The sequence below is a fragment of the Camelus dromedarius genome, chromosome Y, assembly GCF_036321535.1.
Source record: "Camelus dromedarius isolate mCamDro1 chromosome Y, mCamDro1.pat, whole genome shotgun sequence".
Taxonomy (NCBI): domain Eukaryota; kingdom Metazoa; phylum Chordata; class Mammalia; order Artiodactyla; family Camelidae; genus Camelus; species Camelus dromedarius.
The window spans coordinates 12,700,956-12,716,265 of NC_087473.1; the positions used below are offsets into that span (position 1 = coordinate 12,700,956).

The 15,310-nt window shown below is 37.6% G+C and overlaps 1 protein-coding gene across 2 annotated transcripts in view; it reads left to right on the forward strand.

The window, feature by feature from the left end:
• The window catches only part of LOC135318472 (protein WWC3-like), a 57,757-nt gene that overhangs the window by 5,771 nt on the left and 36,676 nt on the right, over positions 1–15,310 (forward strand). Inside the window, exons 2-3 of one of the 2 annotated variants that reach the window (XM_064483424.1) lie at positions 5,962–6,029; positions 8,116–8,358. In XM_064483424.1, the coding sequence (XP_064339494.1) occupies positions 6,028–6,029; positions 8,116–8,358 (245 nt within the window). In that variant the 5' untranslated portion in view covers positions 5,962–6,027. The remainder of the gene's footprint in view (positions 1–5,961; positions 6,030–8,115; positions 8,359–15,310) is intronic. The other variant, XM_064483425.1, reaches the window with a different exon arrangement.

Genomic DNA, 15,310 nt, shown 5'->3' on the forward strand with positions numbered 1-15,310 from the left:
AGATGTTCAGAGAACTCAAGAGGATTACAGATGCACCGAGTGAAGTCTTTAGCAAAGAGCTGGAAAATACAAAGAATACTCAAACAGAGCTGAAGAATAAAATCACTGAAATGAATAACACACTGGAAGAAACCAAGAATAGACTAAATGAGGCAGAAGAACAGATCAATGAGCCAGAAGACAGATGAGTGGAAATCACTACTGCAGAACAGAAAAAAGAATGAAAAGAAATGAGGATAGTTTAAGAGAACTCGGGGACAACATGAGTGTCAATAATATTTGCATTATAACGGTCTCAGAAAGAGAAGAGGGAGAGATAGGACCTGTGAAAATTTTCAGAGCGATAATCACTGAAAAATTCCCTAATTTGAGAGAGGAAACAGTCACCCACTTCTGGGAAGTACAGAGATTTCCACACAGGATCAACCCAAAGAGGAACACACCAACCCACACAGCAATCAAATTGACAAAAATTAAGGATAAGGAGAAAGTATTAAAATTAGCAAGAAAAAAAGCAACAAATAACATACAAGGGAGCTCCCACAAGATCATGAGCCAATTTTTCTGGAGAAACTCTACAGACCAAAAGGGAGTGTGGCATGATATATTTAAAGTGATGCAAGGGGGAAACTTACAACCAAGAATACTCTATCCAGCAAGGCTCTTGTTTGGATTATGATGGAGAAATCAAAAGCTTTACAGATAAACAAAAGCTTAGAAGATCTCAGTACCACTAAACAAGCTTTACAGCAAATGTTAAAGGAAGGTCTTTGGTCATCAAAGCAGAAGAAAAGAGAATAAAAGGAAGAGAGAAAGGAAAAAAAAAAAAAAAAAAGGCCTTCAAAAACAGATCCAAAACAACAAAATGGCAGTAGGAACATATATGTCTTATCATTACCTTAAATGTAAGTGAATTAAACACTCCAACTAAAAGATATAGACTGGCTGAATAGATACAAAAGCAAGAGCCATACATATACTGTGTACAAGAGAGCAACATCAGAGCTTGAGACACATGCACTCAGAAAGTGAGAGAATATAAATAGATAGTCCATGCAAAGAGAAGCCAGAAGAAAGCTGGAGTAGCAATACTTATATTAGACAAAATAGATTTTAAAATAAAGACTGTTACAAGAAACAAAGAAGGATACTACATAATGCTTAAGGGATGAATCCAAGAAGATATACAATTAAAAATATATATGCATGCAACGAAGAGATCCTGAATATATAAGGTAATTTTTAACAGACATAAAAGGAGAAATTGACAATAACACAGTAATGTGGGGAATCTTAACACCCCAGTTACATCAATGGAAAGACAGAAAATCAGTAAGGAAATACAGGCCCTACATGACACAGTAGACCAGATGCACTTAATAGATATCTATATATCATTTTATCTGAAAGCAACAGAATATACATTCTTCTCAAGTGCACATGGAACATTCTTCAGAATTGATCACATGCTGACCCACAAAGCAAGCCTCAACAAATTTAAGAAAATTAAAATTCTGGCCTATAGAGTTTCTCCTGAAAAATTGTATCTTTTCTGACCACAAATTATAATGTTAGAAATAAGTTACAAGAAACTTACATAAGTTACAAATAAGTTACAAGAAAAATTACAAAACTACAAAACCAATGAATCATGGAAGAAACCAAAATGGAAATCAAAAAATACTTTGAGACAAATGAAAACAAAATCACAATGATCCAAATCCTCTGTGACACAGCAAAGGCAGTTCTAAGAGGGAAGTTTGTAGCAATACAAGCCTACCTCAGGAAACAAGAAAAATCTCAAATAAACCAACTAACCTTACACCTAAAGCAGCTGGAGAAAGAAGAACAAACAAAACCCAAAGTAGTAGAAGGAAAGAAATCAGAAGGATCAGAACAGAAGTAAATGAAATAGAGATTAAAACAAAACAAAACAAAACAAACTTGACAATATCAGTGAAACTAAAAAGAGATTCTTTGAAAAGATTTTAAAAGTTGATAAGTGTTTAGTCAGACTTACCAAGGAAAAAAAAGAGAGGGCCCTAGTTCATAAAATGAGAAATGAAAAAGGTGATGTTACAACAAGCACCACAAGGGAAATACAAGGGATCATAGTAGGATACTAAGAGCAACTATACACCAATAGAAAGGACTACATAGAATACATGGACAATTTCTCAGGAAGGTAGTTTGCCAAGACTGAATCAGGAAGAAATAGGCAATATGAACAGACCAAACACCAATACTGAAATTGAGTCAGTAATTATAAACCTCCCAACAAGGAAAAGTCCAGGACCAGATGGCTTCACAGGTGAATTTTACCAGATATTTAGAGAAGAGTTAATGCCTATCCTTCTGAATCTAGTCAAGAAAATTGCAGAGGAAGGAACACTTCCAAACTCTTCCTTTCCTTCCCTTCCCTCTCCTCTCCTCTTCTCTTCTTTTCCACCTCCCTCCCTCCTTTCCTTCCTACCCTCCCTCCTTTCCTTCCTTCCCTCCCTCCTTTCCTTCCTTCCCTCCCTCTTTCCCTCCCTCCTTTCCTTCCTTCCTTCCATCTTTCCCTCTTTCTTGCTTCCTTCCCTCCCTCCCTACTTCCCTCCCTCCTTACTTCCTTTCCCTTCTGTCCTTCCTTCCTTCATTTCCTCCTTTCCTTCCTTTTCCATCCTTTCCTTTTTTCTTTCCTTTTTATATATTTTTTATTGACTTACAGTCAGTTTACAATGTTGTGTCCGTTTGCAGTGTTGAGCACACTTTTTCACTTATACATGAACATACATACTCATTTTTACATCCTTCTTCGCTGTGACTACCACAAGATCTTGTATATATTTCTCTGTGCTATACAGTATAATGTTGTTCATGTATTCTGCATATGCCTGTCAGTATCTATAAATTTCAAACTCCCAGTCTGTCCCTTCCCACCCCTCTTCCCCCTGACAAACCTGAGTTTGTATTCTATGTATATGAGTCTGTTTCTGTTTTCCACACTCATTCCTTACAGAGCTGGAACAAAAAATAATTAAAATTTGTTTGGAAACACGAAAGAAACTGAGTAGCCAAAGGAGTCTTGAAAAAGAAGAACAGTACAGGGGGAATCACACTCCCTGACTTCAAACTATACAATAAACCTACAGTAATCAAAACACTATGGTACTGGCACAGAAACAGATACACAGACCAACAGAATAGGGTTGAAAGTCCAGAAATAAACCCACACACTTATGGTCAATTCATCTATGACAAAGGAGGCAAGAAGATACAGTGGAGATAAAATGGTCTCTTTAATAAGTGGTGCTGGGAAAACTGGACAGCTATTAGTAAAAGACTGAAATTAGAACATTCTCTAACACCGTATACGAAAATAAACTCAAAATGGATGAACGACTTAAATGTAATACCAAATTCTATAAAACTCCTAGAGAAAAACATAGGCAGAACACTTTCTGACATAAATCACAGCAATATGTTTTTTGAAACAGCTCCTGGAGCAATGGAAATAAAAGCAAAAATAAGCAAATGGAAACTAATTAACATTAATAGCTTTTGCACAGTGAAGGATACCATCAACAAAATGAAAAGACAACCTTTAGAATATAATTCTTATATTTAGATATAAGAACATATTTACAAATGATGCAGCTAATTTCCCAAATATACAAACAGCTCATACACCTTAATATAAAAAAACAAGAAACAAGACAATAAAAGAACAAGCAACCCAATCCATAAATAGGCAGAAGACCTAAATTAGCAATTCTACAATAAAGATATACAAGTGCCAATAGGCACATGAAAAAATGCTCAGTATCATTAATTATCAGAGAAATACAGATCAAAACTACAATGAGGTATCACCTCACACCAGTCAGAATGTCTGTCATTAAAAAGTCTATAAATGATAAATGCTGGAGAGGGTGTGGAGAAACAGTAACCTTCCTACACTGCTGGTGGGACTGTAGATCTGTGCAGCTATTACAGAAAACATTAGGGAGATTCCTTGAAAAACTGAAAATAGAATTCCCGTGTGATCCAGCAATCCCACCACTGGGCATATACCCAGAAGAAAAAAAACTTAAAAAGATACATGTACCCCATTGTTCACTGCAGTACTATTTACAATAGCCAAGACATGGAAATAACCCAGGTATCAATGAAGAGATGACTGGATAAAGAAGAGATTGTATATGTATTTGTAATACAATACTACTCAGCCGTAAAAAAAATTAAAATAATGCCATTTACAGCAACATGGATGGTCCTGGAGATCATCATTCTAAGTGATGTAAGCCAAAAAGAGAAACGCCATATGATATTGCTTGTATGTGGGAACAACAACAACAAAAAAACAGGACACAAATGAACGACTTACTATTTATAACTTACATGATTGATTTCTTGAATATGTATAAGTGCATTTGACTATCCTTTATGATTGGATTACTGCATTCTGTTGATTCTTATTTTGTGGTTGGATTTGTTGGTTTCATAACTGTAAGTTTAATAAGCTATAGCTCTAAATGTTCTTAGAAACAATGATTAGTACATACATGTAAACTAAAAAAGGTGCACTATTTTGTATGTGTATCTTTACATGCAGTATATTACATATGTGCAGTCAAATTGTAACAATTCTACCTAATAAAACTGAAAAATGAAAATAAAATGACAAAGCTATGCAGAGAGGTGAATGGGGTGGTAGAAATTAAAAATATCCACTAAAGTGCTCTTTTTTTGAAAATACAGAAAAGACTTGCAGTACTATGTACTGCCAGAAATTGAGTAACTGTGTAAAGTTGTCTTATTCACCACTACATATGGGCCATTCATGGTAACGAGACTGTGTCTGTAAAAAAAGTTTAAATCATATGTGCTGCATTGTTTAAGAAAGCAGTAAACTGTATGTTGTGTTTTAACTGTTATATATCTATCTAATCCAAGTTAGAATAACAGTGTTGGTTTCTCATTTAAATTTGTATGGGGTAAAAACCTTGAAGAAATTGATTTTTCTTAACCCTGCTATATACTGAAGGTTTTTTTTTCTTTTTTCTTTCTTTATTAAAGTAGAATCTGTTCCAGTATATCAGTTTCTGGTGTACATCATAGTGTTTCAGCCATACATACACATACATATATTTGTTTTCATATTTTTTTCATTATAGGTTACTATAAGATACTGAATATAGTTCCATGTGGTATACAGTATAAACTTGTTTGTTTGTTTTATATATGGTAGTTAGTATCTGCAAATCTCAAACTCCCAGTCTTTCTTTCCCACTCCCTTTCCCACCTAGTAACCATAAATTTCTTTACTTTGTGAGTATGTTTCTGTTTGTATATGAGCTCATTGATACCATCTTTTTTCTTCACTTCTCTTGTTTTCCTTTTTAGATTCCGCATGTGAGTGATATCATATGGTATTTTTCTTTGTCTTTCTGTATTACTACACTTAGAATGATAATGTCCAGTTCCTTCCGTTCTTACTGCAAATGGGGTTATTTTATTCTTTTATGGCTGAGTAGTATTCCATTGCACATACTGATATTGTTATAAAGCTACCTTTATTATTTTAAAAGAGAAAACGTACTTTATTTTTTACAGTAGTTTTACAGTCACAGAAAAATTCAGCAAAAAATACAGAAGTTTTTCATAACTCACTGCTCCCTCACATTCACAATTTCCCCCTTCTCCTACCAGTGGGTACATTGGTTACAGTTGTTGAATATATATTGACACATGACCATCACCCAATGTTCATAGCTTATATTAGTTTCCCTCTTGATGTTGTCTATTCTATGAATTAAGACAAGTGTATAATGACATATATGCATCATTATAGTATTTATTTTCATAGTATTTCATTTCTGTAAAAATTGTCTGCATTCTACCTATTAATTTCTCCCTCTTTACAACATCTGGCAATGACTGATCCTTTAACTGTCTCCTCGGTTTTGCCTTTTCCAGAATGTCATATGCTTGGAATCATACAGCATGTAGAGTTTCAGATTGGCTTCTTTCACTTACAATATCATGTAAGTTTCCTACTTGTGTTTCATGTCTTGATAGTGCATTCCTTTTTGGCTCTGATTAATGTTCCATTGTCTGGATGCACCACAGTTTACCTGTTCATCTACTAAAGTAGGACATCTTGGTTGTTTCCAAGTTTTGTCTGCTATGAATACAACTGCTGTAAACAGCCATGTGCAGGTTTGTGTGGACATTAATTTTCAGCTCTTCTTAGTAAATTCCAAGAAGTGTAATTGCTGGATCACGTGGTAGAACTGGTTAGTTTTATAAGCAACTGCCAAAGTGGTTGCATCATTTTGCATTCCTGCCACAGTGAATGGGAGTCCTTGTTTCTCCACATTGTCACTGGCATTTGATGTCAACGTTCTGATTTTGGCCATTGTAACGGGTGTGTTCTGGAGTCTCACTGTTGTTTTAATTTGCTTTTCCCTGATGGCATATGATGCAGAGCATCTTTTTTCCTGTGCTTTGCCATCTGTATATCTTCTTTGGTGAGGTGTCTGTTAAAGCTTTTGGCACATTTAATTGAGTTGTTTGTTCTCTTATTGTTGGGTTTGTGTGTGTGTGTGTGTGTGTGTGTAATATTTTGGATAACAGTTTTGTTTTGTTTTGTTTTAATCAGATGTGTCTTCTGCAGATATTTTCTTTCCAGTCTGTGGTTTGTCTTCTCATATCTATTGACACCGTCTTTCAGTGAGCAGAATTTTCAATTTTAATGAAGTTGAGCTTATCCATTGTTTCTTTCATGGATCATGCCTTTGTTATTGCACCTAAAAAGACATTTCCATTCCCAGGTTCCTCTTCTAGGAGTTTTAATGGTTTTGCCTTTCACATTTAGGTCTGTCATCCATCTTGAGTTAAATTTTGTCAAGGGTGTCAGTTGTATGTCTAGATGGATTTTTTTTTCTTTGTTTTTTCCGCTGGCATGTGGATAGCCTGTTGTTTTAGCATCATTAGTTGAAAAGATTGTCTTTGCTGTCCTATTCTTTTGCCAGTAGCACACTGCCTTGATTATTGTAGCTTTACAGTAAGTCTTGAAGTATGGTAGTGCCAGTCCTCCAGCTTTGTTCTTTAATATTGTGATGGCTGTTCCGGAGTTTTGTTTCTTTAGAATCAGTTTGTTGATGTCCACAAAATAAGTTGCTGGGATTTTGACTAAGATTGTTTTGAGTCTATAAGTCGAGCTGTGGAGAACTGACGTCTTGACAATATTGAGTCTTTCCCATCTATGAACATGGACTGTCTCTCCATTTGTTTAGTTCTTCCTTGTTTTCGTTCATCAGTTTTTAAAGTTTTCTTTCTGTGGAAGTTTCTTTCTTGTACAAGTTTTGTTAGATTTATGGGTAAGTATTTTATTTTGGGGGGAAAGGAGTCATGTGAATAGTATTGTGTTTTAAATTCAAGTTCCACTTCTTCATTGCTGGTGTATGAATAAGCGGTTGACTTTATATAACCTGTATCCTACCAATTTGCTGTAATTGCTTCGTAGTTCCAGAAGATTTTTTTCTTTTTTGATCAGTCTCTTTTGGGTTTTCCTTGTAGATGATTATGTGATCTGCGAACAATGACCGTTTTGTGTTTTCCTTTTCAGTCTGTACCCTGTGTAGTCCTTTTTGTATTGTATTCCTTTAGCTGGGATTTCCATATAATGTTGAAAAGGAGTGGTAAGTGGGTACAGCCTTCTTTTGAAGTTGGTCTCAGTGAGAAAGCTTGAGCTTCGTACCATTAAGAATGATGTTAGCTGTATTGTTTGTTCATATTTTTGTAGATATTCTTTATTAAATGGAAGAAGTTTCCCTCTATTTCTACTTTATTGAGAGTTTTTAATCCTAAATGACTGTTACATTTTGTCAAATGCTTTTTCTTCATCTGTTGACATGGTCAAATGAGCTTTCTTTTTAATGTGTTGCTGTGGTTGATTTTCAGATGTTGAACCACCATACCTAGGATAATTCTCAGTTGGTTGTTGTAGTATAATTATTTTTATGTAAGATTTCATTTGTTAATGCCTAGTTGAGGATTTTTGTGTTTATATCCTGAAGAGGATTTTTTCATAAAGTGCACGGGTGTTTCCGTGTCCCTGTCTTGCAGGGTGTCACATATCCAGCAGCAGCTGGCCCAGCTGGATACTGAGTCCTGGCCGGGCATGGCCGAGGCAGACAGGGACTGGCTGCAGCTCATCAAGGAGAAGGAAGCCCTGCTTCAGGAGCTGCAGCTCATCATCCAGCAGAGAAGGCCCAGGGAGGACGTGGCGCGGCTGGAGGAAGAGCGGTGGCACCTGGAGGAGGAGATCCAGCGAGCCTGGGCCACGTCGATGCAGGGCGCCACAGAAAGGTGGGCTGGCCATGGGGGTGTGTGGCCTGGCCTCCAGTGGAAGACTGCTGGGAAAGGCTGAATCAAAGAATCGCGTGTGGCTTGAGGAAAGAGTTCGTTATTTCATGTCTCCGCCCAGGGCTTCCAGGGATCTGGGCCTTGTTCAGAAGTGGGAGATGGTCAAGAAGGCGATACAGAGAAGGAAGACCCCACCTGCTCCAATGCAGGTGCTGGATTGTGCTTGTCTTCAGTGTTTTCAGGGCAGCTCCTGAGAAGTGGGCAGTGGTCAGCCCTTCCCGACACACAGGGAGTGTCAGTCTTTTGGCAGTCTGTCTCTTACTTTTACCTTTGACTTTCATTTTCAGTCAAGACATGGGAGTCTGCTTTTTTTTTCCCCCAGCAGTAAGTCGACACTGTGGCCCATCATTTCTGAAGGTGCCTTGCTTCAGTTGGTTTTAGGGCTCTTTCCCAGCGTGGGATGCATGAAACCCCCATGGGGTCCTACATTGCTCTGTCTTTCACTCTGGTCTTGTCTCTGGTTTCCTTTTGGTCTTTGTGATCACAGATTGTATGGCAGGCTGGTCTGCTTTCAACATTCCACAGCTGTCAAAAGTTTATCTGTGGACATCTGCTGAACTTTGTAGAGCATACTCCCACCACTGTTTGGTAATATCCTGGCTCCCTGAAATTTACTGTATTACCAGAATCATAACGTGTATCTCTATGTGTATTCTCTACAGAGAATTTAATAGTCAAATTAATTATTGGTCAGTACAGGTGGTCTTCTCACTACCATTTCACCAGATACTAGGATTGTCCTCTATTTTTCTTCGGAGTTATTCATGCTTGGGCATTAGTCGTTAACTAATACAAGTTCTGAGTCATGCCCTTGGGGGCTCATATCAATAGTGAAAGGAGATGATGGTGCTTGCAGAGTGCCTCAAAGCAATCAGCAGAGTGAATGTTAGTTTTCCTAAGAGAGTAGTGTGCCTGTCACTTCACTCAAACACATAGCTGCTTCTGAGTCTGAGAAGGGATTATGAAGCTGAAGCTGAAGATTGCATTTGTGCTTTTGTGTTTCTGTTTTAGCTTAATGTTACTTTCTGTTCTCCCTGTAATATTCTTTTATGTATGACCTGGGTATGAGGGCCTGGGAGTTCTGGTTGGTTCTTTCTTAAGGGGGTGGATTCAGTCCTGCTAAAACTACTTTCTTCTCAGGACTCCACCTTCAGCACCCTTGGTTGTTTCTGCCCTCACTATGTGGAAATCCAGTATGTGTGAATGCTGTGCTCCCAGGTAACAAATCCAGGGAACCCCATGGAGTCAGTTTTACCCTTGATTCCTGGATTCAGGGCCTGGGTCACCCAAGCTTTTCCAGCCTGTGAGGTTGCTAGTGGGTTCAGTAGCTGAGTACTGGGACCTGGGAGCATGGTGAGAAAGGAGGGATGAATTTCTCTTCTGGATCAGAAATGTTAATGGTTAACTTTGCTATTGTCCCATTTTCTTCAGTATCCTCCCCTGTCTCCTAAAGACTTCTTTTTTAATATTTTACAAGCTTTTGTAATATTTTACACCTTTATTGTGGTATGGTTCTTCTACAGTAAACTACACATACTTCATATGTACAATTTAATGAATTTTGAGAGATGTATACACTGAAGAAACCACCACCACATTCAAGATAGCTAACGTTTCCATCACTCTCCAAGAGGTACAAATTTCAAATTCCCAATTTATCCCTTCCTACTTCCTTTACCCACTCGTACTCATAACTTTGTTCTCTATGTCTGTGAGTCTGTTTCTGTATTACAGGTAAGTTCATTTGTGTACTTTTTTTTAGATTCCACATATAGATGATACCTTATGGCATTACTCTTTCTCATTCTGGCTTACTTCATTTAGGATAACGATCTGCAGATCCATCCTTGTTGCTGCAAATGGCATTACTTTATTATTTTTTATGGCTGAGTAGTATTTCATTGTATAAATAGACCACAGCTTCTTTATCCAGCCATCTGTCAATAGACATTTAAGTTGTTTCCATGTCTTGGCTATTCTAAATAGTGCTACTTTGAACATTGGGGTACATCTGTCTTTTTGAATTTTATTTTTCTCCAGATGTATGCCCAGAAGGGGGATTGCTGCATCACACTATAAGTCTACTTTTAGCTTTTTAAGGAACCTCCATACTGTCCTCCATAGTGGTTACACCAGTTTACATTCTACCAATCTTTTCTCCATACCATCTCCAGCATTTATCATTTGTGGACTTTTTAATGATGGACATTCTGGCTGGTGTGAGGAGAAATGTCATTCTAGTTTCAATCTGCATTTCTCTAACAATAGGGATATTGAGCATCTTTTTGTGTGCTTGTTGGCCATTTGTATGTTTTCTTTAGTGAGACGTTAATTTAGATCTTTTGCCCACTTTGTGACTCAGTTGCTTGTTTCTGTGGTATTAAAGTGTATGAGCTGTTTCTATATTTGGGAAATTAGTCCCTTGTTGTTTGCATCATTTGCAAATATTCTCTTCCATTCTGTAGGTTATCTTTTTGTTGTGTTGATGGTATCCTTTGCTGTGTAAAAGCTTTTAAGTTTAAATAGATCCCATTTGTTTATTTTTGCTTTTATTTTTTATTTTATTTTTTTTAACATTTTTTATTGATTTATAATCATTTTACAATGTTGTGTCAAATTCCAGTGTTCAGCACAATTTTTCAGTTATTCATGGACATATACACACTCATTGTCACATTTTTTTCTCTGTGAGTTATCATAACATTTTGTGTATATTTCCCTGTGCTATACAGTATAGTCTATTCTACAATTTTGAAATCCCAGGCTATCCCTTCCCACCCTCCACCCCCCTGGTAACCAGAAGTCTGTATTCTCTGTCTGTGAGTCTATTTCTGTCCTTTATTTACGCTTTGTTTTTGTTTGTTTGTTTGTTTTTGTTTTTGTTTTTGTTTTTCAGATTCCACATATGAGCGATCTCATATGGTATTTTTCTTTCTCTTTCTGGCTTACTTCACTTAGAATGACATTCTCCAGGAGCATCCATGTTGCTGCAAATGGCATTATGTTGTCGGTTTTTATGGCTGAGTAGTATTCCATTGTATAAATATACCACATCTTCTTTATCCAGTCACCTGTTGATGGACATTTAGGCTGTTTCCATGTTTTGGCTATTGTAAATAGTGCTGCTATGAACATTGGGGTGCAGGTGTCATCCTGAAGTAGATTTCCTTCTGGATACAAGCCCAGGAGTGGGATTCCTGGGTCATATGGTAAGTCTATTCCTAGTCTTTTGAGGAATCTCCACACTGTTTTCCATAGTGGCTGCACCAAACTGCATTCCCACCAGCAGTGTAGGAGGGTTCCCCTTTCTCCACAGCCTCTCCAGCATTTGTCATTTGTGGATTTTTGAATGACGGCCATTCTGACTGGTGTGAGGTGATACCTCATTGTAGTTTTGATTTGCATTTCTCTGACAACTAGTGATATTGAGCATTTTTTCATGTGCCTGTTGATCATTTGTATGTCTTCCTTGGAGAATTGCTTGTTTAGGTCTTCTGCCCATTTTTGGATTGGGTTGTTTATTTTTTTCTTATTGAGTCATATGAGCTGCTTATATATTCTGGAGATCAAGCCTTTGTCGGTTTCACTTGCAAAAATTTTCTCCCATTCCGTAGGTTTTCTTCTTGTTTTACTTCTGGTTTCCTTTGCTGTGCAGAAGCTTGTAAGTTTCATTAGGTCCCATTTGTTTATTCTTGCTTTTATTTCTTCTAGGAGAAAATTTTTGAGATGTATGTCAGATAATGTTTTGCCTATGTTTTCCTCTAGGAGGTTTATTGTATCTTGTCTTATGTTTAAGTCTTTAATCCATTTTGAGTTGATTTTTGTATACGGTGTAAGGGAGTGTTCTAGCTTCATTGTTTTACATGCTGCTGTCCAGTTTTCGCAACATCATTTGCTGAAGAGACTGTCTTTATCCCATTGTATATTCTTGCCTCCTTTGTCGAAGATTACTGACCAAAAGTTTGTGGGTTCATTACTGGGCTCTCTATTCTGTTCCATTGGTCTATATGTCTGTTTTTGTACCAATACCATGCTGTCTTGATGACTGTAGCTCTATAGTATTGTCTGAAGTCTGGGAGAGTTATTCCTCCAGCCTCTTTCTTTCTCTTCAGTAATGCTTTGGCAATTCTAGGTCTTTGATGGTTCCATATGAATTTTATTATGATTTTTTCTAGTTCTGTGAAATATGTCCTGGGTAATTGGATAGGGATTGCATTAAATCTGTAGATTGCCTTGGGCAGTGTGACCATTTTAACAATATTGATTCTTCCAATCCAAGAGCATGGAATATCTTTCCATTTTTTAAAGTCTTCTTTAATTTCCTTCATCAATGGTTTATAGTTTTCTGTGTATAATTCTTTCACCTCCTTGGTTAGATTTATTCCCAGATATTTTATTACTTTGGGTGCTATCTTAAAGGGGATTGTTTCTTTACTTTCTTATTCTGTTGATTTATCGTTAGTGTAAAGAAATGCAACTGATTTTTGAACGTTAATTTTGTAACCTGCTACCTTGCTGAATTCTTCAATCAGCTCTAGTAGCTTTTGTGTGGACCTTTTAGGGTTTTCTATATATAGTAACATGTCATCAGCATATAATGACACTTTTACCTCTTCTTTTCCAATTTGGATCCCTTTTATTTCTTTCTCTTGCCTGACTGCTGTGGCTAGGACTTCCAGGACTATGTTGAATAGGAGTGGTGATAGTGGGCATCCTTGTCTTGTCCCAGATTTTAGTGGGAAGCTTTTGAGTTTTTCACCGTTGAGTACTATGCTGGCTGTAGGTTTGTCATATATAGCTTTTATTGTGTTGAGATATGTTCCCTCTATACCCACTTTGGTGAGAGTTTGTATCATAAATGGGTGTTGAATTTTATCAGATGCTTTTTCTGCATCGATTGAGATGATCATGTGGTTTTTGTCCTTTCTCTTGTTGATGTGATGTATTACACTGATTGATTTGCGTATGTTGAACCAGCCTTGTTAAGTCTGCTGATGGGTGGGGCTGTGTTCCCACCATGCATCTTGTTTGGCCTGAGGCTTCCCTACAGGCTGTTGGGTGGGGCTGGGTCTTGGTGCCAATGATCCAATCAAGATATCAGCCTCTAGGAAAGCTTATGCACATGAGCACCTCCAGAATGTCCGACACCAGGTTTTATGTCCCCTGGGTAAACCACAGCTCTCTCCTGTGTCCCCAGGAAACCTTCTGAAGCCAGCAGTCAAGTCTGGCCCAGGTTCCTATGAAATCACTTTCTCTGCCCTTGGACCTGTCACATGTGAGATTCTGTGTATGCTTCCTAAGAGAATGAAGTCTCTGTCTCCCCAGTCCTGTGGGGCTCCTGGAGCTAAGCCCCACTGGCCTTCAAAACCAGGTGTCCCGAACATCTCCCTTCCCAATACCGGGACCTGAGCTGGGGAGGTTGACATGGGGCTCAGAGCTCTCACTCCAGTGGGAGGGCCTCTGTGACTTAATTATTCTTCAGCTTGTGGGTCACCCACCTAAGGGGTAAGGGACCAGTTATGTGACGAGCACACCCCTCCTACCATCCTGCTGTGGTTCCCTCTTTATGTTTCCAGTTGAAGGTCTTTTTTGATAGATTTCAGTCTTTTTTCCAATGGTTGTTCAGCAGTCGTGGTTTCCTTGTAGTTGTAGGGGGATGTGAGCTTGTCGTCCTACTGCTGCACCATGTGATTGTTGGAAGAGCTGAGAGTGGAGCTCAGGACAGCTGCTGAGAAGGTAGAAGTGGATGTGGAAGATTTCAGCCTCCTGAAGTCTTATATCTGGCCTATAGTCTTCTAGAATTCCTGATAGCCTCTGTGTCAGTACTTCATGTAGACTTTACCAATGTCAAAGGTATAAAAGTATCCTTCAGTTCAACTTTGTACCCACTCTTACAGGTCTTCATTGTAATTAGGTATCCTGGTTTAGCCTTCCAGAAACAGGACATGAATGCTTCTGGATATTTTGCCTTTCTCATGGAAATTTTATATTTGTATTTCAGATGAAGTTTTATTTGTAGTTTTGGAATGAATGTTAATAGTATGTCTTAATTTTTTAGAAATAGACAATACCTTTAAAGCATAGAATTTCAATCTGGGACTGAATTGGCTAAATGTTTCTCCATAATCTACCACTAAATGGCCTTAGGCAAAAAGTGGCATACATATCTGCTAATAAGCCTTTATATTGAGCACTTTTCTCCTGTAAATATTTTCTGTTTGTAAATCCCACTGGATTTGGGGCCAAATACCCTGCAAGAATTCCTGTAGTTTATGACGTTCTAGGCCTAATGGATGCAGGCCTGTATCCTGTATTCTGTGTTTCTTCATTTGAGGCAAGACTGAAGATGAGAAGTCCGGGGCCCTGAGGTAGGAATAAATACTATTCACTTATCTGAGACCCTCTTACAGGCAAAAATAAATGTAATTGTAGTGTCTATAGAATAAAAAAACACAGTCAAATAAAACAGGATAAAATCTGTATCACTACATCATGAGATTGGAATTATTTTTCTTCTTTCTTCCTTTTTTCTACTTTATAATCATCTATAATAATTTTTCCCCTAGTGTAGTGAGCCTGCTTCATAGAGGAGGTCATGCAATAAATAATTGTTGAATAGTGGGGACTAAATACTCTTGCCTTTATACAGAGACACTGATTTACATACACCTTACCCTCTATCCATCCATCCACATATCTGTTCATCCATCCGTCCAGGTTCTAGAGTAGATCAGCTGACAGTGTTCAGGATTCTATGGATATAGTCTCAAATAAGACAAAAGCAGTTTTGGTTATCTTGAAACTTGTGACCTAGATGTGCTTTTTGAATTGATATTTATTAATCTGTTTGGGGGAATTTATCATTGAGCTTCTTGTTAGGAAAATATACTCCACT